General features: G+C 40.8%; 1 protein-coding gene across 1 annotated transcript; it reads left to right on the top strand.

The window, feature by feature from the left end:
• Positions 1-8,382: 8,382 nt before the first annotated feature.
• foxb1a (forkhead box B1a) lies at positions 8,383-10,759 on the top strand. The gene has a single exon (XM_084933444.1). It carries the CDS (start codon positions 8,792-8,794, stop codon positions 9,731-9,733), a length of 942 nt encoding a protein of 313 aa, XP_084789570.1. The 5' UTR covers positions 8,383-8,791; the 3' UTR covers positions 9,734-10,759.
• Positions 10,760-21,240: the final 10,481 nt, after the last annotated feature.

Raw genomic sequence — 21,240 nt, 5'->3', positions numbered from 1 at the left:
TCTCTCCTCAATAGACCAGCTGTTTCTGAAATACTCAGACCAATCTGTCTGGAACCAATGGGACATTTTATCATTAATTCACATCCTTCCCATTGTAATGCTTGGTTTCAGCAGGTCATCTCCTGCACCCCTAAGTGCGCGACGTGCTGCCATGTGATTGGCCGGTTAGATATTTGCATTAACGAGCACCTGAACAGGTGTATCTAAGAAAGCAACCAGAAGTGTTATGTTATGTTAATGAGTAATATGATAATAGAAGCTGTTGTAAATTAAAATGTAATGTCTTTATTACTTTATTTATTTATTTTTTTAAACTAGGAGTTACTTTGCAGATCGGATTGTAGGTGTAAAACACACGATCGGTGATAAAGTATTTCCTGTTGCTAAAACTGACACTTTGTAATTTTTTACAGCACTGTCCAAATTTGGCTGGTTGAATGCGCTTTACCTGGATCATGTCTTAAGTGAATCAATATGTCTTTCAAGCATGGCTATTAACAGCAGTGTCCTTTCATTCCCTTTTTCTCCATCAAACCACACTAATGCTGATTTACACAGTTTAAAACCTTGGCCATATCCCTTACCTTCCAAGGAGATAGGGTAATTAAATTGGTACTTTTTACAAGTCGTTCTCAATAAATCTGAATAAATTAACAAGGCATTACTAAGACTGCTACATTAAATTTGCATAGTGTGTTTAATGAATATGCAACTGCAAGTGAAAAGGTCTGCTACTGTGAACTCTTGAAATTAGCATAACTACTTCCAGCATGTTTCTTAAATAATGCTCTCATTTGCACATCACTGAGTTGGCTAATTCTAACTTCAGTCAGTGTAGCCTCATAATTAAGACTCTTGCTTTAATTTTTAATGAAGTTTACGTTACATCAATCCTGACAGTAATGAGAGGGACATGGAAACAAAAAGGCTGCTAATAATTAAATTCACCGACCAGTTTGAGGCATAGTAATTCCTGAGGAGAAATTACATGACTAATTATTAATTTGATATTCATACCATTCCATGGATAGACTCACATAACTGCTTGTCCTGGTGCCAGTTATGCTGAAATGCAAAATGCCTTTTTCACTGCCCCATGACTAGGTCTCACATGGATTTTAGTACACAATTAATCATGTTGGCACTCGCGATTAAATGCTTTTTATTGGTCCCAGTTTATTAGGCCATATTACCTGAGTTGGTTTAAGGGCCATTCAAGACTGTCAGTGAAATGTGGGCATAAACAAGGTAATGATTGAATGACAGTGCTTCGGTGATGTGGAGGCAGATCGGCCTCACTGATAATAAATGTCTCTCTCTCAGTCGAGGAGGTTTCGGTGTAAGGTATTCAGAACTGTGTTTATTTGTAGAAGAGTGTAAGAATTATAGAAAACAAGAAAAAGTGCAACAGTGCCAATGTGCGATGTGCTTTTTTTGCCCAGATTTGAATTATTTATTTAAATTAATTTTGGGGAATTAAGCACCAGCTAATGACAATCATCTCAGTGACCATTATAAATAGGAACCCAACAGTTAAACATTTGCCTGTGAGAAAGCAAACGGTGACAGCTCGGAGAAAAGACTCCATACTGTTAGGTATTAACCATGTTTGCATTTATTTTTAATTGACCACCAAAGGTTTGGATTAGTGTGTACCTTGCCAGCTTGTGTCTGAAGATGTAGTTGCAAACAGAGCTTGGTGTTTTCATCCAGTTTCCCCCCTTGGACATCTTCCTATCCTAGTTTTCGTGACAACTGGCTATTCTGCTGAAAGTTAATTATTTGGGATTGTAATAGCTTTGGTTTTGGCAGGGGAACTGAACATTTCCCTAGTGGATAAGCCTGTTAACACTCAGTCTGTGCCTACAGTGACCAATAAAGACTTTTCCTGATATGCAGCGGTACTTGACATTTTATAGGATTCTTCTTGTGCTTTTCCATTAGTGCATTATAATAGCATAAACCTCGACTCTAGATTAAATTTGTTTGATAGAAATGTAATTGCATTCTTTTGTGTGCAGTGCAGCCTCTGTGCATTTCCCATGTATAATTCAGATGCCTTGTCACATCCGAAGCACTTGCTCCTGAATGGGTCAGAGTCAACAACATTATTTTCAAGTGTACACCCTTAAGATTCTAGTAATCAACACGGCAGTTCATCAGGTCCATTACTGTCCTTCAAAAATAAATGTTCTCGTATATCAGCTACGGCACCGCTTCAAGATCTCTTAATCAACAGTGTTTCGGAAACATAAATACATATTTCTCTCTAGACATTTGCCATGCTTTCCTAAAAGTCCTTGGCTGCCAGTTAGGGGCTGCGTCTTCAGCAGCCTGATGGAATAATGATGCAGAATCTGCACTGTGTCATGTCTTGTCAGCATGCTTTTACAGAAACACATCAAGTCCTGCCTTAAATAACGTGACAAAATCCTTTTTGCAGGATTGTTTCCTGTGGCCCTGTGATTAGCTGTGGATTAACAGGACCTTTATGTTTTCCTCACTGCACTCATGCCTTCAGCGTAGGTTAGCTGCCCTGTTACTAAACAAATGAATCAGTGCCTGGAACTGTGTCATGCATATTATCTTTCAGCAGGAGGCACATTGAGCTGGTCAACAATAAAGAGCAGTTCAAAGCACACCATGCAACATTTCTTGTTTCTCTTTAGGGCTCCTTGTGATTTACAGCGATGCTTGTTTATGCTTAGCAATGCAAATTTGAGTCTTACAGTGGCGTATATCACATACCAATTAAAACATATCAGTGGAAGTGGCACTTAATGATTGGTTATTTTGTTAGCCGCTCATGAGTAAATGACTGAATCTTCTGTGATGGCTGCAGAAAGACAGACAGGCAACTCTAAAATAAGAGCAGATTACAGATGTAGGTCAGAAAGAGTGTGTTATCTCGTTTTCTTAGGTGTTCACAAACAGAATATGTTTGCAAACTTTTTTTAAATAAAAATTTCTGTGATATGTTTTTAGTCTTTTACCTTCCCCGTGGGTGTCCCGAGGATCAGCCATGTGTTTTTGTTTACGTGTGCTGTAAACACTCCTGTATTGTTATTGCGTATTGTGTTGTTCTGGTCTTTGGCTCCGTTAACCGTCCGTGGAGACCAAGCATTTTTCCCTGATGTATAAGATGAAAGACAGAACAAAATGCCCCTCATTTGGTCCCAGTTGGTTAAGTGTGTTCTGATCACTGCCAAGGTCTGGATGAACATGAGCCACACAAAGGACCGTGCCTTCCAACCACATAAGCTCACAATAAAAAAGGGATTTGCCTCCATTAGACGTCTTTCACATTAACCCCCAAAGGAGAGACGTGTTGGTGGTGTTGCGGAGGACATGTCAACTTTCCTTACAACTGATCCCTGAGTTCAAAGCTTTTTTTTTTTTTAATCCTGCAATTAATTTGTGACAAACAGGCAACGCTTAAAGGGCAGTAATTGTTTTGTACCCATTTTCCTGCAATGAAAAGATAATGGCAGAGCAAAAGGCAAACATGAAGGTTAGAGGTTTTAGGTTAAACTTATAACGTTGACCTCAAGAGGTTGTAACCCAGTATATTGATCCGTTTTCTGCCATTTAGTTTATATGTCACCTGCCATCTGGGTAGGTTGTGCTATTGTACATCAGTGTGTAATGACACTTAAGGGGAGTATGAACGTAAGATTTAAATCGTGGTATACCTTCATTAATATTACTTCACCCTCTGATCTCGTCCTCATTGCGCTCTTGCGCTGTGTTTCACGTCAAAGCCTTCCACCTCATTTTTATCCCCTGCGTACGGGATTGACCTATGTTAATTCACACCTTTTTGTGCATAAAAGCCCTTTTATCTTGCTTCGTCACAACGAAAGCTCGTTCTTCTGTTGAGTTTGTTGTTAATATATCATGATCTCACACTGATAAATAGTTCAGTATTCTCTCATTTTCAACAGTATATACAGTGACTGAGAATTTCCATGATTATTGTTCAAATGAAACCAGTTCATTATGAGGTAATACATAGTGTATCAGTGAGGGCTTTTGCATTTTCTTCTCAATATTGATATGGATTCTGCCATATTGTTATTCTGTTTTCTCCTCTCATCTTTCACCCATTTCCATTTCTCTCTCATCTTCTTGCTCTTTGCTCCTTTCCCTTTTATATCTGTCAGCTGGCTAAGTATCATGTGTAGTTTAATGGTATGATTTGTTGTTACAGAGTCATCTGTCACTAAAGAAGCTAAATGAAATGGGAGTGAGAGTGGCACCGTCTTGTCTGTAATGAATTATGCAGGGGGGGGTGGAGGGGTCAGGTGGGGGGCCTCTGTTTTGGTTACACTCCACGGCACAAACAGGGACCTCAGGTAGTACACTCATCAGTCCTGCTGTTTCTCACCATATGGAGTCAATGAACTGGGACACCCTCCTACACACACTCACACTTACCATGCACACTCGTGTGCCTGAAGACAATCTCATAGTAATACAGTAGATAGATGGACAGACAGGTTTAAAAACAGTCCCATGTTGTCATAGTGATTCTTCAATATGACTGTAATTTTTTTTTAAAACTCTGTGTACATGCACATAGAGAGTGATTACTATTTACGCTTGTAAAACTCTTCCTTTAACTATCAATTACACTGTCCCCATCTTATGGCCATTGAGTGAAACTGCTGCCTCTCGGTGTTCTTACTGCTAAAGGGGGGAAAACGTTCCACAACGAAATTAGATTAAAAAAAATGTGCACGCTCAAATGTTACAACCAGAAAAATCCCTTGGTGTCCTGATTAAATAAGCCGGGCCTCGCTATCGATATTTCTACTTTTTTATGTCCTTGTGTGTTTAATTGGATGAAACTATTCATACACAAATTGAATTAGATTGTTCCCGCCTCTGTACAATTGAGATATCTGTTACACATGATGTGCTGTATAATTAATGCCTAATTTATGTAATTAGACCATTAAGCTTAATCCGAGCATATGTTGCGAATGCCCTGAGGTCTTCTTCCAGGTACTCCCTCTGATGTCACAAAGAAACAACTAGACTAGGACCATAATTTTAGTGTTCCAAAAAGAAATATTAACAAGTATATTTACTGTATTTGTTAACGTTGGGGTTTTACCTTTACGCTGATTTTTCTCTGGTCAAAATCCACAGCCATCTCAAGGGGGGGCAGCATGTGAAGTTGGCCTCGAAGTGGTGTGAATATTGCGTTATATAGGCTAAATTTTCCGTTAAGGAGACTCTTGTGAGAGCACTCTGTCTGCTAATTAATTGTCATTCTGCTGAATATTCATACCTTATCATCAGCGCGTCCTTAATTGCACCGTAAAACATCTCTGGGGGGCTGAAATCACCACGGACTTAATTAAAAGCACAGGCCTATTGGACGGCTTGGAGAGCCGTAGTTTGCAGCAGACAACAAAACTATGCACGCTTTTCTTTACGCAGAGCGCGTGTTCAGAGGCCAGCGGATGACAAATCCGTTTAAATCTACGGGCTACGATGATGATAATCTGCGTGAAGAACACTGAGCCAACTCAAAGAGAAAACTGCGGTTATTCATTGGGATTATAAACGATTGTCTTAAAATGTTTCTGCAGCTGCACTGTGTTTACTTATTGATCGGTAATGGCCTAAATCATTGCCTGAAGTCTGACATGGAGCTTCTCAGCCGGCAACTGGAGTGCACCACCTGGAAGTAAAAAAAACCAAAAAACTATTTGAGACACGTAAAAAATAATAAGCAAGAGTGACATTTGTTTATTGACATACTTCAAAACATTTTGACTTTTTTTTTTTTGGTCGAGCACCATGAGCCCCCCTCCCCCTAATTATTCCCTGAATAGCAGTTTCTTTCCTTCTCCGTAGGTCTGGGTGGCAGCATATCTCAACTCGATTCACTGTGACAATATTGTTTGGCTATCATTCGCTGCTTTAGGATGAATGGCATCGATCCTCTTTTAACAACATTTGTTTCCTATTGTGTTCGGGGGGTGCAGCAGAGGAGGGCAGACGTGTGAAAGTGGCTGTTTGATTCTCTTTTTCATCCCCATGACCTCAGCTTTTGTGTCTCGTCACCCTGGGAATGTCACGCCTCACTACTCTACTTTAAGATGTTTCAGAAAGTGCCCTTTGTTTTGCCCCCCCCCCCCCCCCCCCTTTTTTTTTTTTAAGCTCACACAAAATTGTTCTTGGTCTCCCCCTCCCGCTATAAAGGATACTTCAGACTGAGGCACGGTTCACAAGTGCAATGCAATTTGGCTTATCCCAACCTTTGTTCGGGTTTCTACAAATGACCAAACATAGTGCAGACTTGATCTACTGCTGCTTGAACTCGGGAGTTTTGGGAGCAGCTAAAAACCCCATTCAGATTCAGAGTCATGGTGGTATTTTCAGTGTGTGCATTGGACGGGGACAAAAGGCCTACCAATACCCCATAACCCTGAAGCTCAAAAAGCCACTCCGACTATGAGTGAGAGGAGTCAAAAAGAAGGGGGAAAAATGCCTGTGTGGCACGGCTGGTTAACGCGAGCGTTGCGGGTTAACTTTCAATCCGCAAACCCGCAGCTGGTTTGCGGTACCAAAAAATAAAAACTGTCAAAGTTTATTCAAGTTGATAATGTAAAATAAGCCCGAATAGTGCATGAAATGCAATCCATTTGCTGCACGCTCAAGCATTTGTAGTGCGATTTCTGCAGCTCGTAATAATCACATTTTACTCTTGTAATTTTTTGAATCAACTGCGAATTCAAACCGATTTATCTGATTTGTGGACAGACATATTAATCTGGGTGAGAACTAATAACATGGCCTAACTTTTCTTTTTCTTCTTCTTCTTTTTCTTTTTTGGAATGAATGGCTGACTGAACAGGCTGGATGTCAGAAGATGTTTGGCATTTGGCAGTGTGTTGTCATTATCCGAGCCGCTGGACATAGGTTGACAGGGCCACTTCCTTTTGGACAAAACCTTTTCAGCTGAACATTAATGTGAAATGACAGGTGTTAAAAGCCAGTTTGCAGGAAAATAATAATAATGAAAGAGAAAGGTGGGAATTTTTCCAGCAAAAAAAGAAAGAAAGAAAAAAAAGCTTATTTTTATCTTATTGCATGCAACACATTAACAATAATTTTACTTTTTTTCTCACTTTGTTTCTTTTTTCTGTTCTTTAATCTTAATCAGCTAATTAACTGATTTACTTGTACTAACTAATCGATTGTCAAACAATCCTCATACAGCAGGGAGGATGCTCTTCTTCAGCCTGCTTCTGCTTTCTGGGTGAAAGTTGCTCGGTGTCCCCCGCAATGCGATTCTTTTCGTAATCCATCAGACTGGTGATGGGGTGCACTGTGGGTTTATGGGGGGGAAATTAGCATAAATTATGAGTAAATCTGCGTGTGCGTGTGTGTGGTCCCTGGCATTGCAAACCCTCCAAGCGGAAAGGTGGCCCTGGCCAAAAGCTTGAATAGCAATAGCTCAAAATAGGCTTCCCATTTGGTTTTCACATTCATATAATTGACTTATGGATATTTTATACAGTTTTGACCACACCGTCCTCAAGGGTTTATTTGCATTTCTGAAGTACTTTCGAATCTTCTTTACATAAACACAATAGACCTGATTGCCTCATGAAGTTTTAGTTTGAACAGCGCTGTTTGCATTGTGTTGATGTTTTCATATCGTCTACTTCCGTTGTTCAGCTCTGGGCGAAATTAGCTGAGAAAAACTAATAGTGGGCTCATCAACAAACTTGCTCATGGCAAATTATTTTCTATGGCGTGTGCATTTCGCAAACAATGTTAGAGTGTAATTAGGGGAGGAAAGCAAAATGCATTTTCTCAGCATTTTTGCCTATCTGTCAAATCAGCTTTTCATTCAAATCCACGTGATGATAATGATGATGATGATAATAATAATAATAATAATAATAATAATAATAATAATAATAATAATAATAATAATAATAATAATAAGACTGATCAGCATGCTAAAACACTTTATAAAATAGCTCCTTACGTACATCACTGCGCAAACAGGAATATTGTCACGTTTTTAAAACACGCATCTATTTTAGGAAAAACATAAATATTTAAAAGCATTTTATAATGACATAAATTTGCCGTGTAGTTTCCTCACATAGCCTACTTGTGAGGTGCAACTGTAAAGTCCGCTGAAGAAGTATTAGCGCATACCTTCACACACTGAGTGCCATCGCAGTTCAATTCCGGTTACCGAGCCTTCTCGCCCCTTTTTCTGTCTTCAAATGGAAATGATTTCCATTGGCCCAAGGTGTCCATGTAAATAGGTGTAAATGAAACCAGATTATGCCTTCCTCCCAGCCCCCTCCTCCCATGGCAATTGTCATGTGATAGCAAAGAGGTGGCACATTAATGGAGCGCCTCTACAGGGGTCTTTTCTGTTCATGTCACTACATAAAACTATCAGATGGTTAGAGGAAGGCCATGGAGGCATACGCTTAGCTAGTCTTATCAAGGACGCCAAATGAAGTCCATTCAGCTCTGCTAGAGGGACAAGCTGACTTACTTTGGAAGAAAGACTCGCAGCAGCCGTCACTCCATAAATGTGCACCGTCCTCGACCGTGTTCGCCTGCACACTGCAGAGGCGCTCAAAGTGGCTGCTTTGCGCACGACCCAACTCCGGCTCTGCCTGCACTGAAACTTTCTGCGGCGGTTGTTTTCATGAAGAGCAGCAAGCTTTCGCCAAGGAATTAAAGGAAGCTACTTTATTATTATTATTATTATTATTGCGTTTGCTGAAAAAATACACCGAGGATGCCTCGTCCGGGGAGAAACACGTACAGCGATCAGAAGCCACCTTACTCCTACATCTCGCTCACTGCCATGGCGATCCAGAGCTGCCCGGAGAAGATGCTGCCACTCAGTGAAATTTACAAGTTCATCATGGATAGATTCCCTTATTACAGAGAAAACACCCAGCGATGGCAGAACTCTCTGCGTCACAACCTGTCATTTAACGACTGCTTCATCAAAATCCCCCGGCGCCCAGATCAACCAGGTAAGGGCAGTTTCTGGGCTCTGCACCCCAACTGTGGGGACATGTTTGAGAATGGAAGCTTTTTGAGGCGCCGCAAAAGGTTCAAAGTGTTGCCCGTGTCTGATCATTTGGCTCCCAGCAAGCAGTCGGATGCTGCCCATTACCTCCAACAGCAAGCCAAGCTGAGACTGAGCGCCCTGGCAGCCACCGGCACACACCTCCCTCAGATGTCAACTTACAACCTCGGAGTGTCTCAGTCATCAACTTTCAAACACCCCTTTGCAATTGAGAACATCATCGCCAGAGAATACAAGGTCCCGGGAAGTCTGGCGTTCTCCACCATGCAGTCCATGTCTGCCGGGTACCCGCTTCACAACCAGCTGACGACAGCCTGGCCCCACATGTACAACACTAGCGTGATTGACACGGCGGCCCCAATATCCATGGCAAGCAGCGACTACAGTGCCTATGGCGTGCCCATAAAATCCCTGTGTCACGGGGGACAGTCCTTACCGGCTATCCCGGTGCCAATCAAGCCCACCCCGACGTCCATGCCCGGTTTCTCGGCACTACCTCCCCACATCCCCGCGTTTCTATCAAACTCTCCACAGTCTCTGAGCCCGACGTCCCCACAGACAGCGACGAGCCAAAGCAGCCCCGCAACCCCGAGTGAGACTCTGACGAGCCCCTCCACTCTACAGTCTGTGGCTGTGCACTGACCACCTGAACTTTTTCTAGTAAACGAACTGCTGGCTGGCTCCAAGGCCCCTTTACCAAACCCAAAGTTTATATTTTCTGCTGTTGGAATCAAGGCGAGTTGCAGTTTGCATATCGATTTATTTGTGTTCGTGTTGAATGTGTCGCTTTAAATTGTGTCAAGTCCAGCACAGAATCGTACAGTATTGCTCTTGAAATCATAAATTATTTGATAGTTCTATTTTTCAGTTTATTTTAAAATGCGAGTGTTGAAAGTGGAGCCACTGAGGGGATTCAATTGGAGGGCTGTGGGGAGGTGGGGGGGAGTTTGTTTTGGCAGCACCAACTCTTATTTGAAGGTGGCTTCCAAATCCCCCCCGTTGCAGTTTCTCAATTCCATCAACTGGCAAAACTTTTGCACCGTTTCTGTGTGACCACTGTAATGTCAATGAAATTGCGAGGCAATGACTTTTTGTTTGCTTTTCTTATAAAAAGAAAAAAAAAATACTGGAATGATGGTTAAGGGTATACCAAATAGGAATAGGGTTTAGATTTCTTCTTACCATCCCTGTAAGAAAAAAAGAAAAAAGAAAGCAAACCGAGTTACGAAATTCTTTTCAATATTGAAAAGTAGAATTTTGAGAAGTCCTCAAAATGCAAGATGTGAATATTGAAAATAACTGATACTAAAAATGTTGTAAAATGCACTTTTTAGTTTTATGTTTTAGATATCTATTTTCCAGAAAATGTTCTGTGAAGCATTTAATTTAAAAGGCTGTGGTGACCATGTGTATCAGATGCTGTAAATTTGTACTTTTTTTTTTTAGGTAAAGCATGCATTTTAAAATTTGTGTTGTTGCTGTTGTTGTTGTTGATGATGACGTGGGTATTGTTGTTGTTTTAATTGTTTTTTATTATTATTATTTTTTTTATTATTATTTTTTTGCAAGCATGCGTGCTTTCGAAAAGTGTGCCAACAGTCTGCAATGAATTGGAAAAAAATGGTCATCGAAATATTTTCTCATTAAAAGTGAAGTAAACAATCAAAATGATTCTGAAGATTTTATCTAAGACGATACGAATTATTATTATTATTATTGTTATTGTTATTATTATTACAAATGGCAGCTTTTTTGATAGTGTAAATTTAACTTTTGGGATTTGTTTTACATTTCCGTCTAATAATAATAATAATAATAATGATAATAATCTTTATCCAGAACTGTATGATTTTACGAATTTTATGAATGTGAGAAAGGCAGTGGAGGCTGTGGGCAGAGAAATGAATCGTGCAGCCGATTAGGATGCATGGAGCTGCGATGCCCTGGCCACAGCGCAGACAACCAGGCTCATTCATCAAGCTGAGCTAAACACGATTAGGCCCGACAATAAACATTTAGAAAAGCTGCAAACAGTGTCTAAATTAAGTGTTACATAATTTCGACTTCACACGTCACAGAGGGTAATTAAATAAGCGCCATGTTCATTTTTTCCCCCTCGTTCCTATAAAAAGAGCATCTGAACGTTTCAACCTTGTGCTTTTTTTCTATTTCAGGGGACATTATCCAACAGGTTGTGTAAATACAGACGGAGGGAGATACCTACGTAGGCTGCCAAATACGCTTTTTTTTACCTTTTGTGTGTGGGGTTTTTTTAGTGTTGAAAAAATAACGTGACGCTTCTGCATCCTCTATAGAAAAGCAACAGCCTATTTCGGGGCATTGAGCAAATACATTAGAATTCCGTCACTTTATACAATCCAGTAGATCAAATAAGGGGGCTCGGGCCACTTCATTCTCCCTCATTCACTTGTATTGAAAGTGCAAAGAATAGTAAACTTAGACTGGGCCACCAATGTAGATTTAGCCTTTTTTCAGCAAGACAAAAAGACTGATTTTTCACAAACACATTGCTGACTGGGGAACTAGGAAACGAGCTGCGAGACCCTTTTGGAATTTAAATCCACCCCTCCCCCACGGACTGTTTGTACAACAGTGTTAGCCCCCCCACCCCTCCACCCCAACTTTGTGCATCTGTGTGTGTGTAACATTAATTCTGACTCTGGGTGATTAGATGTATTTAAACTGGAAGACCAGATTACAATTTAGAAGCAGATCAATCAGAAAATAATAATTAGGCTTGCATTAAAACCACATTAAGAAATGGAACTTTTTTTTTTTTATTAATTAAGTTAAATAAAAAGAAAAAAACTCCTAAAACACCTGTTTTACACGAGTGGGGGGTAAAAACAGTACTGTTTTAAGTAGTGCAATATGTATTTATTATATATATATATATATATATATATATATATATATATATATATATATATATATATATATATATATAAATGTGGATTTTTTTATTATTTGAATTTCAGTGTCATTTGTCTTATTTGTACTGCATTGCTAAAAGGTTTATGTAATATAATAATGCAGATAAACGGCTGTAAGGAACTTTTGTGAATAAGAAGTCATTTATTGTTAATACAACCCAAATGTGAAACGCAAACACAACCAGTGTACAAACAGAAATGCAATATTTTAATGTGCATTTAAATCATGAAACTCTGCCATCCTACAGCTCTGTTTCAGATTCACTGGATGGTTCAATTTAATTGTACTGGGGGGGGGGTATATAAAGGTATTTGGTGGGCAGACAATCAGCTCAGTTACAAATATATGAACACTACAAGCTTGAAGAAATGTGCAAATTGATTTAACCTTTCCAAGAGCCAATGGGAGCGTCTAAATCTCCTTGCTTTAAAGTAACAGGTGGGAGGTAAAGAGACACGTCTGACACTTATGACGCTGTAAAAAAAAAATCACATTTTTTCATAAACCCATACGAATAGATTATTTTTTCCTTTACTAGCAAACACAAACCCAGCGTTCCCTTCAGCAAATAAATGCCAGTCTTGCTGTTTCACTCCCTTCTTCAGCAGCACCAGTATGAACTCAGCGGTATAAACCAAGTCTGCATTGTCCTTATTCTCTCAACTATGTTCCACTTATACAAAGAAGAAGGTCATCTTAGGCAGGGGATGAAATATAGACCACATGCAAAACCCCAATGTTGTAGTTTAATTAAAATAATTCATTAAAGTGGAGGCCCAAGGTAATTAGCATGTATAATTTATGATTTGCTTAATGCATGCAGGCAGTGGCCTCTGCAATGAACTCAACTTAACCTCAAGCAGGGAACTGATATGGACAGGGTGCTGTTATTTACTATGTGTTTACTGTTTAGATATTTGTCACGAGGAAGCAAGTAGAAAATCCTGGCTGCTTCCAATGCACACAAACAACTTGTTTCTTTCGGTGCTTATCTTGTAGATTTATGCTCAGCCATAAGAGAGGATGTCATATTTGCTGAGGGGAAAATATATTGGGATTTGCTCTCACCTTTATCCGTTTTTTGGGGGGGGGGAATATATAATAGCATTTATTCAGCTGGTCACTACTGTTGAAAATAGTTTATGCTGCCTGTTTGAGCTGACAGAATGAGGACATATATGTACAACACAAGGTAATTCTTCCTCGCTCCCACTGCAGACTGCCAGAAGTGGCTTTTAGAAGAAGCAAAATAATCACCGATAGACAAAATTTGCATTAATTATATTCAGCAAAATGTCAGTGCTTGACTTGCGTTTGGCATTTTGTAGCATGGCTAGTGGCTTTATTTTATTATTCCTTGCAAGTATGTGCAATTTTTATTTAAAAAAAAACAGTAAAACAAATATTTTCAGATGGAGCTGTGGACCATGGTAAACAGGTTTATTTTAGTGGTAAGCAGGGCAACTTGAAGCTCTCCTGATGGGTAAAAGAGGAGCTGTGGATTAAAAACAAATCTCTACTTTCAGACATTTACGACTGAGTCTCTTTTAAACTTGAGAGCTTGAGGCCAGTTAGGGATTTATCCCAAGGTTTAATCCCTGGGAAATAAAGAAGATAAGCTCATATGTTTAGCTTATAATAAGTACTGGAATTATATTTTACAACTTTCAAGACATACTCCTGACTTACACATTATCAGTCCAACAGTATTTGGTCAAATCCTGAGTCATAATGTGTGTGACTCCCAGGCTAAATACATTACATGGCTGTGTCGCAGGGCAAAGGGCAGGTATAGCGGGCAGCTGGAGCGAGAGAGACGGGGGGAATGCAGCAACATTCAAGGCTGGCTCAGCCAAACACCCATGTGTGCATGAAATTAGAGTGTCAACATCTGATTCATGCTGCTGGGTGGTGACTGTGAAACAAATTATGTCAGCGGGTGGCAGCGGCGAAATTCCACTGAGCTGCAGCAGACGGTGGCTGTGCGGAAGTTATAGGCCATCGAGTCTGTTTTATAAACTGCGGTGAAACTTTTTACGCCATAAAGTTTATGTGGTTCAGATCATATTCTCACTCACATCACAGAGATGGTGTTTCCAGTACAGAGGCAGGTGTTATAAAGGAGATTCAGTGGTTCTAGGAAATGAGGTGATAATTGATATCCAAGATAAGAATGCTTATTGTGACAGGCTGTGAGGTGAAAATGAGTCCCTGTTGTTACACTGTCAGCACAGTTTTTTCTGAATTATATATGTATGTTCATATATATGTGTGTGTGTGTTTATGTAGAACCCCTTTTCTGTACAATATATTTTTCTGATTCTGTATAATTCCATATATTTCTTCTGATTCAAGCTAACTTGAATAATAAATTGAATAATATACATATGGATTAGCTGTTACAGGATATCGTGTATTGGCGACAGCCACTGACACATTTCCCATCTTCATTTCACAATATGTGATGTAACGCCATGACACTTCTATATGTAGATGGATCACTTGTTTTTGCCTGAGTGTGTGCAACTGTTGGGCGGGTTGAGACAAGGTGAGAAACACAACCAACACAGAACTATTCATCAAATTTCGAGCTTCACACTGTCGTCCTGAACTTTAAGCAACTGCGTGTGACTCACGATTTAGTTATGTTGCATTTTGGCACATAAAGGGGTTCAGCAAGTAGCTGAACGCATATCTAATCCTATTAAATGAATTACAGATTTTTAAAAGCGTTTTTACTCCCCAGTTTTTGGTAATTGGCATGCCTGTGAAGGGCGTGTTTTGGGGATTCAAAATATCTGCTCTGTCCCAGCTTGCCTTGTGTATCCTAGTGAATCTGTTGGATCGGCAATATTTATCAAATTCTGTTTTCCAAAAAATGGCGCTATGAGAGATTTCACCAGATGCTTGTCATACAGAGCTTCATTGTGGGAAGCAAGTAAACTCCCTGCAAATAATCTGCTTTAATGAAGTTGCTTAACGGATTTGCCGTTGCAATGTTTTGCTTCTCGAGTGCTTTAGCTGTTAGGTGTCAGAACTGTAACTGATTCTGTGGATTTTAGCAGGCTGCTATTTCCCCTTTTAAATGTGGGACGAAAAGCTAATTTATCACCTTTCCTTGGGATCTTATCGTACTCTCTCCAGCCATAAACTAACACTTACAGAAGACTTCAAAGGTGCAATAGGTAGCAGAGGTGAGAAACGCACATACATCCACTCGGGGCTGATTTCTTCCACACAAAAAAAAGAGAAAAAAAAAGAAGATGGAGCTGATTAGCAGGAGTGCGCAACAAGCCCCGTGGGGCAGCAGCTGGAGGAGAACTCCCAGTGGGAGCAGGGAGAGGTGTAAGTTTTGACAGCTCCTGTCTCTCCCCTCTTGATAGTGCGGGGTCAGGGCACCCTCAGCGGGCCTGGGCTCAGTGCCTGGTAGGAAATCGTCAGTAATTGCCATTCAGCCAGGGGGACAGAAACCGAGACAACAATAACCAGTGAAGAACATACAGCCCATTTCCTCTTTGTCTTAATGTATTTGAGGAGAGGATGCTACCTCCTCTCAACCAGAACAAAGCTGCAATAAAGTTCTCACAATCAAATCTAGTCTTCCAGAAGTTGTTGAGGAAGACGGGAGCTCTGGCGTGGCCAGTTGATGCTGTGCACTTGTAGCCTTTCCTACCCCAGAGAAGGCCCAGATGGGCTGTTTGTTGTTGCATAACAAGACTGCATTGTTTTGTTAATGTAACTTCATCTGTCTTTGATCTAATCTCATGGTGTCATGGCCGGTGTGAAAATCCCCATTAAGTGCATGATCCAGCACTATGCTCTTTGTGATTGTGATAATCTTCTGCATTGAAATTCCACTTTGTTCCTTTGTTTCTTTGTTAGCGAATACAATGCGAGGTTAATTAGCAGCCACTGGTAACCTCTGCGTTCCTGGATACTTCATCACAGCTGAAGTGTACTCTTCACTGGGAAACGGGGGCCCGCTGGCACTAACAAGACCAAACACGAGGGCTTGAGCCAATTGAAAGTAAGCAGAATACAAACGCGGCAGTAAGTTAATCCCTTTCAGACTAACGCACGGGGCCCCAAAAGTATAAACTGTAATTGTCTCTTCTTCACATCATTAATTGCTCTCATCATTGTTTTCCTTTCTAGAAGTGAAAACACACAAAGGAAAAACTGACTAAACCGGCGCCGCATCACAATATATTTACAGGCGAGGTTGCAGTGGTCGCATTTGTCAAACATTAAAAGATGTTAATTCGGTTATTATCCGATTCCAAGGTGTCATAGTGCAATTTTCATTCTTCCGCGGTGCAGAAGCTCTAAGCACGGTGCATTTATCTGCAATATTGCCCTTCCGCCACTTCAGATCTCCCCATTCCCTGGTGGTCTAATTTATGTTAAGTCACATACCTCCCCTATGGCTGTTTTGAAATGTTCAGAATGGAGACTGTGTGCTCCAGGTTTATGCCAGCGCCACAATCCCCTGTGTAATTGTTCTCTATGGGAAAGCACATCTCAGTGAAACCATCTGCAAGTCCATGGGGCAGTTTCCTAAGAATGAGTGGACTTCTTAGGGGGTTCCACAGCAATCCAGTTTCTCTTGTGAAGCAAGTAATTAATTCAAATCTCAGGAAGTCAATAGCTGCCTGGATCAGAGGCATGTAGCACGCAGCTGCTGATACCTCCGAACACACCGCTTGTCCTCTCAGGAAGTCGCCGGACAAAAAGGTCACAATGGGCTCACACACCCATACAAGGCTCACATAACGCCACTTTTTCTTAAAAAAACACAATTTTTGTGTACTCTTATCACATGGTGCACTTCATTAGTCTAATTGTCATGACGATAAGAGTCACTAGTACACTTGGGAACTGGGATTCTTTATGAATGATGTAATATCCTGTCAATAAATGAGCTTTCAAGGTTCATTTGATCCTCTAGCTATAATTATTTATCTGCTGCTGATCACTTTGTTCCTGACAATAAAAGAAAAAATAACCTGCCCTATAACTGGCTTGCCATCATTTAAAATACTGGATTGAATGTGACTCCCCAAATAGTCCGAATTGTTTTCATCTAGAGTTGAGTTTCCAAAGAAGTTTTTGTGTGGCAGCTTTTGTGATGATGCATTCAAAAAGTGGTTGTTCTTCCCATTTTCTGCTTTTTTTTTGGCTCATTAAATTCATTAAGAAAAGTGCAGAATGATGAAATGCGATGAAAGAGCCAGGGAAGCACTTTAAGAACCAAAAATGAACATCGCTTGCTTGCTTGCCGCCTCCATCTTTCTTTTCTGCGAGCTGCAAAGTAGAGCAGACGAGAACAATGAGTTACTTCAAGTTATTTACGCCTGAAGTTGACCGGCTGTGCTTCACGTTACTGGATCGCTCTCGTGAGCAGAAACTGAAGGTGCTGGACTGTCCGTACCGCCTCACACGTGAAATCAAAGTTTAGTCTCTTCCACTTGCGTGCATGATCTCCAAGCTGTCAAATCAGAAGTCAGTAGGAGGAGGAGGACGGTTAGGTGTGTGGGGAGTAAAAGTCTCTGATTCACAGGCAGTAAACTTCTCGCTTTCCTTTTTCTCAAGATGGGGCAGGGCCAGGATAAATGCCTTTCTGGGCTGCTCCCCTACAGCTCATTGTTATCCAGCCCATGGAGGAAGCCACTGCTGTGCTTCCAGCCTGTCTCTGACAACAAGTGTAAATAAGGCTCTAAATAACAAACAGAAGGCATGCAAGTCTGTGTGTGTCACAGTGAGCTTCTCGGGGCTCTGCTTTAGCCCTGCACTGGCTACCTTAATGACTCTGTCAAAGGGAGCGTGCAATGGTCTGCTAATTTCTTTTCTTTGGCATCAAGAGATGGAAGTGTAGTGGACTAATGAAATAAGAAGCCAGTGTGTATGTGTGTGTGTGTTAGTCAGGGATTATCAACTGACTGTAAAAGAATTGGCAAGACACAAATAAAAATATGATACATGTCATATGGTATTTAAAGGTGATTTACACTGTAGACTGGGCTACTATGAAAATTACATTTCGCAACATGTCAGCCTTTGGAACAGCTTTCTTTTGCAACTCTAGCTTGTTCTTAGCTAGTTTGATGAGCAAATTGTGGGAAATAACTCAATGCAGAATGATTGGTGCTGTATATGGACCCTGCAGCAGTGAATGAATTATATGCCTTATTTATGATTCACTTTCTGGGCATGTCAAGTAATTATAAAGAGCTACGGTCACAGCGGATTCCTACCTTTGCCTTATGTTTCACTCTTTATTGAAGTTCTTCTTTCCTTACCAAAAGACTGCTGCCCTCAGCACTTGTCAATACTTGTTAACATTTTTGTTTGCATATGATTTTCTAAGTCCTCATGGTGTCACCCAAGTCTCCTTCCACTTGACCTTTGGCAGTCAGGAGCCCTGCTTCTTACTACGTGAAGTGTGTGTTGTGCTGCTTGATTGAGAGCCCTCGAGCATATCAGCAAGTTATCAGTTTGCCTCCTTCTGACGTCCTCCCTGGTTTTGGCGTGAGTATTGTGCAGGGCCCGGGTAAAGGGCTTGTCCTTCTGGCCACAAATCAGTGGAGAAAGCGAGCTTGCATCTTCAAAGGGTGGGCTTCTCACTGTGATTTACAGCCCCCACAGAGACAAAGTTAGGCACGGCCACTGTCTCTGCACCTGGGCCTTTATCAAGCAGCCAGGATGAGCTCTTTGCAGAAGACATTCAAATGTACAAGGAGCAGATTAGGCTGACTCAATCTTCTTTTGCCCGGGGAGAGAGAGAGAGAGAGAGAGAGAGAGGGAGGGAGAGCAGGAGAGAGAAAAGAAAGAGAAGTGACTGACTTCAAAAAGACCTCTTTCCCTCTGCTTTTTGAATGAGTGAAAGAGTTTGGGAGTGAAAACAGCCTTGTGTATTCGAAGTGCTAATTCACAACTTATTCCTCTAATACACTCATGAACACTTTTAATTGTGTTAGTTCGCATTCCAAAGACATGTTTGTAGCTTTTAATTGGAGGTCTCTTTGAAATCATTGAAATGTATGACTTGTGGGGCCAACTTAAACAGTTCTTATGTGCTTGGCTTTGGAGGCTGCATGGCTGCTTTTCATTCCCATGCCTGGGTGGCACCCAAATATTGGCTGTTCGAGTAAAAGTGGTCCTGATACCAACGTAAACACGGGTTTAAATAAAAAGAAATCTTTTGGACTTTTCCAAGTTATTAAAACGTCTGGCACAGGTTTTGGTAACCTTTATTTTTCTCTTTTGAAAGACTAACAAAGATTTTTTTTCTAACTTGACATTTTTTGCTGATTTTTAAGAGCAAATAGCAACACTACAACCTCTAGAGGAAGGTATTTAGGTATAAGTTTGGTATCATATAACTAGATGCAAGTGCAATGCATGCAGAAATTGAGAAAATTGAGAATTTCACTTTTCGTGTTGAAATCTTTTAAGCTAAATAAATGAAAGTTGGCGCTGATGTGTAAGTGTGTGTGTTTGTATGCGTATATTTTTGCACAGACTGGGTGGGGTGCGGAGGGGCTGCAGCATATCTCTCTGTCAATCTTCACACATGTCCACGGTGTTCAATGGAATCTGGCAACGTCTGCAAATCTCAGTTACTTTCTTCCGATAAACTATGGACTCCTTTTTCCTTGAATGATTTTTTTCTTAAGCCATTCTGCCTTCCACTCCTGAATCATCCTTTAATCCAGAGAAAAGACCTGGAGAACTGGCTGTCATTTAATGCTGCCACTGCCAGGACTCTTAGCTTAAATAAAGTCAGTGTAGCATGAATCTAATTCTGTGGATGTATGGGCCTGGGACGGTGAATGTTGCGTCTGGAGAGCCAGTCCCCCCTCCTCAAAACCTCAGTGTGGATGCCTGGCGACTGCACAGTTACCAACATTGAAAGGACCACCCACTTAGGATTGAGAGGGGATTTGAAGCTTCCCTGCCTGCTCATTCCTTTCCAGGCCTTTCGGATACTGTTTGAGCTCATCCAGTTGTGCCACTCTTACCATTATTGTATGTCTTTCTGCAGGCAAGTGTCAATCATTAATCTTAGGCTTATATCTGCGTGTGTCTTGAAGTACTTTAAGTGTACTTTATTAGGTCAGACTAGTCAAATATGTCGAGTGTAACAATACAACATGTTTCTGTTCAGATATTAGCGGCAGAAATTTTTTGACAGAAACAGCTAAACAGAAATTTCCTTTCAAAAAAGCGCTTTCTGAAATTTGTTGTGAAGCAGTTTTCCCAAACGCTTGTCTCGTTTGAATTCCGCTGTGCCAAACGAAGCGTCCCGGGAGCTTCCCTCTCTGCTTTTGCCAGATTTTCTTTGAGGTCTTGTATATTTGGATTTCCCGCTTCACTGCTCCACCCCAACGTGTTCATTTCCAACTGCCCATCTCCATTTACAACCTGTTTTTATCAACTTTTTTCACAAAGCGCAACAAAACAGAGGGAGGAGAGTCTCGCTGCTTGTAGGGGGGGCTAACACAGCCGGGAACATTGTCCATGAACTTCTCCTCATCTCCATCCCCCAGTGTTATAGACAAACAATCCTTTCCATATGCAGTGGAAGGGGTCATGGCGTTAACAGAAGGAGGAATGCTTTGGGGAGAAAATATTGTTCAGCAATGACACAGAAGTAATTTGGGTCTCACTGAGTGATTTCATCAGGACCCTTTGTTGCCTCAAAGTGTTTGACCCAGAGGTCCCTGTCAGCCCTGTTGTTAATGGGAGCCAATGCAGAGTGACAGCCCCAGAAAGTAAAACATTTTACTACTAATAGTGGGCCTCCAGAGGCTTAGGCATAAATATTTAAGCTCTTCTCTCTTGTCCCAAATACTGGGGGGTCTCCATGGTGTATTTATCTGTAATACAAGGAAAAAAGAGCAAATATATCTGCTTGATGCTTCTATACCAGCTTGTTGGTATTTGTGTTTTGTTTTACAAAACACAGTATGTTAAGTGCAACTTTTTGTTTATCCAGAAATCGCAACCATGCAGTCATCCTGTTAACGTTCACTAAGCCTCTCACGGCTGCATAAGCGCAAATATAAGCTTTTTAAAAACACTAATCTAATCATTAATAAGGACTGAGGAGATTTCCCTAATATAGCCCCGCATGAAGAAAAGCTACTAGCTTTGGCCTTTTCCTCAAAGTAAACTTCATTAAAAAGGCTATG

The sequence above is a fragment of the Perissodus microlepis genome, chromosome 7 (assembly GCF_051167445.1).
Source record: "Perissodus microlepis isolate ML-2025 ecotype Zambia chromosome 7, ASM5116744v1, whole genome shotgun sequence".
Taxonomy (NCBI): domain Eukaryota; kingdom Metazoa; phylum Chordata; class Actinopteri; order Cichliformes; family Cichlidae; genus Perissodus; species Perissodus microlepis.
Note: the sequence above shows the minus strand (reverse complement) of the source record. Positions and strands in the feature narration are given on the sequence as shown.

What these genes read in the sequence shown, in the direction of transcription:
- foxb1a (XM_084933444.1), top strand. Translation starts at nt 8,792, where the DNA reads ATGCCTCGTCCGGGGAGAAACACGTACAGCGATCAGAAGCCACCTTAC.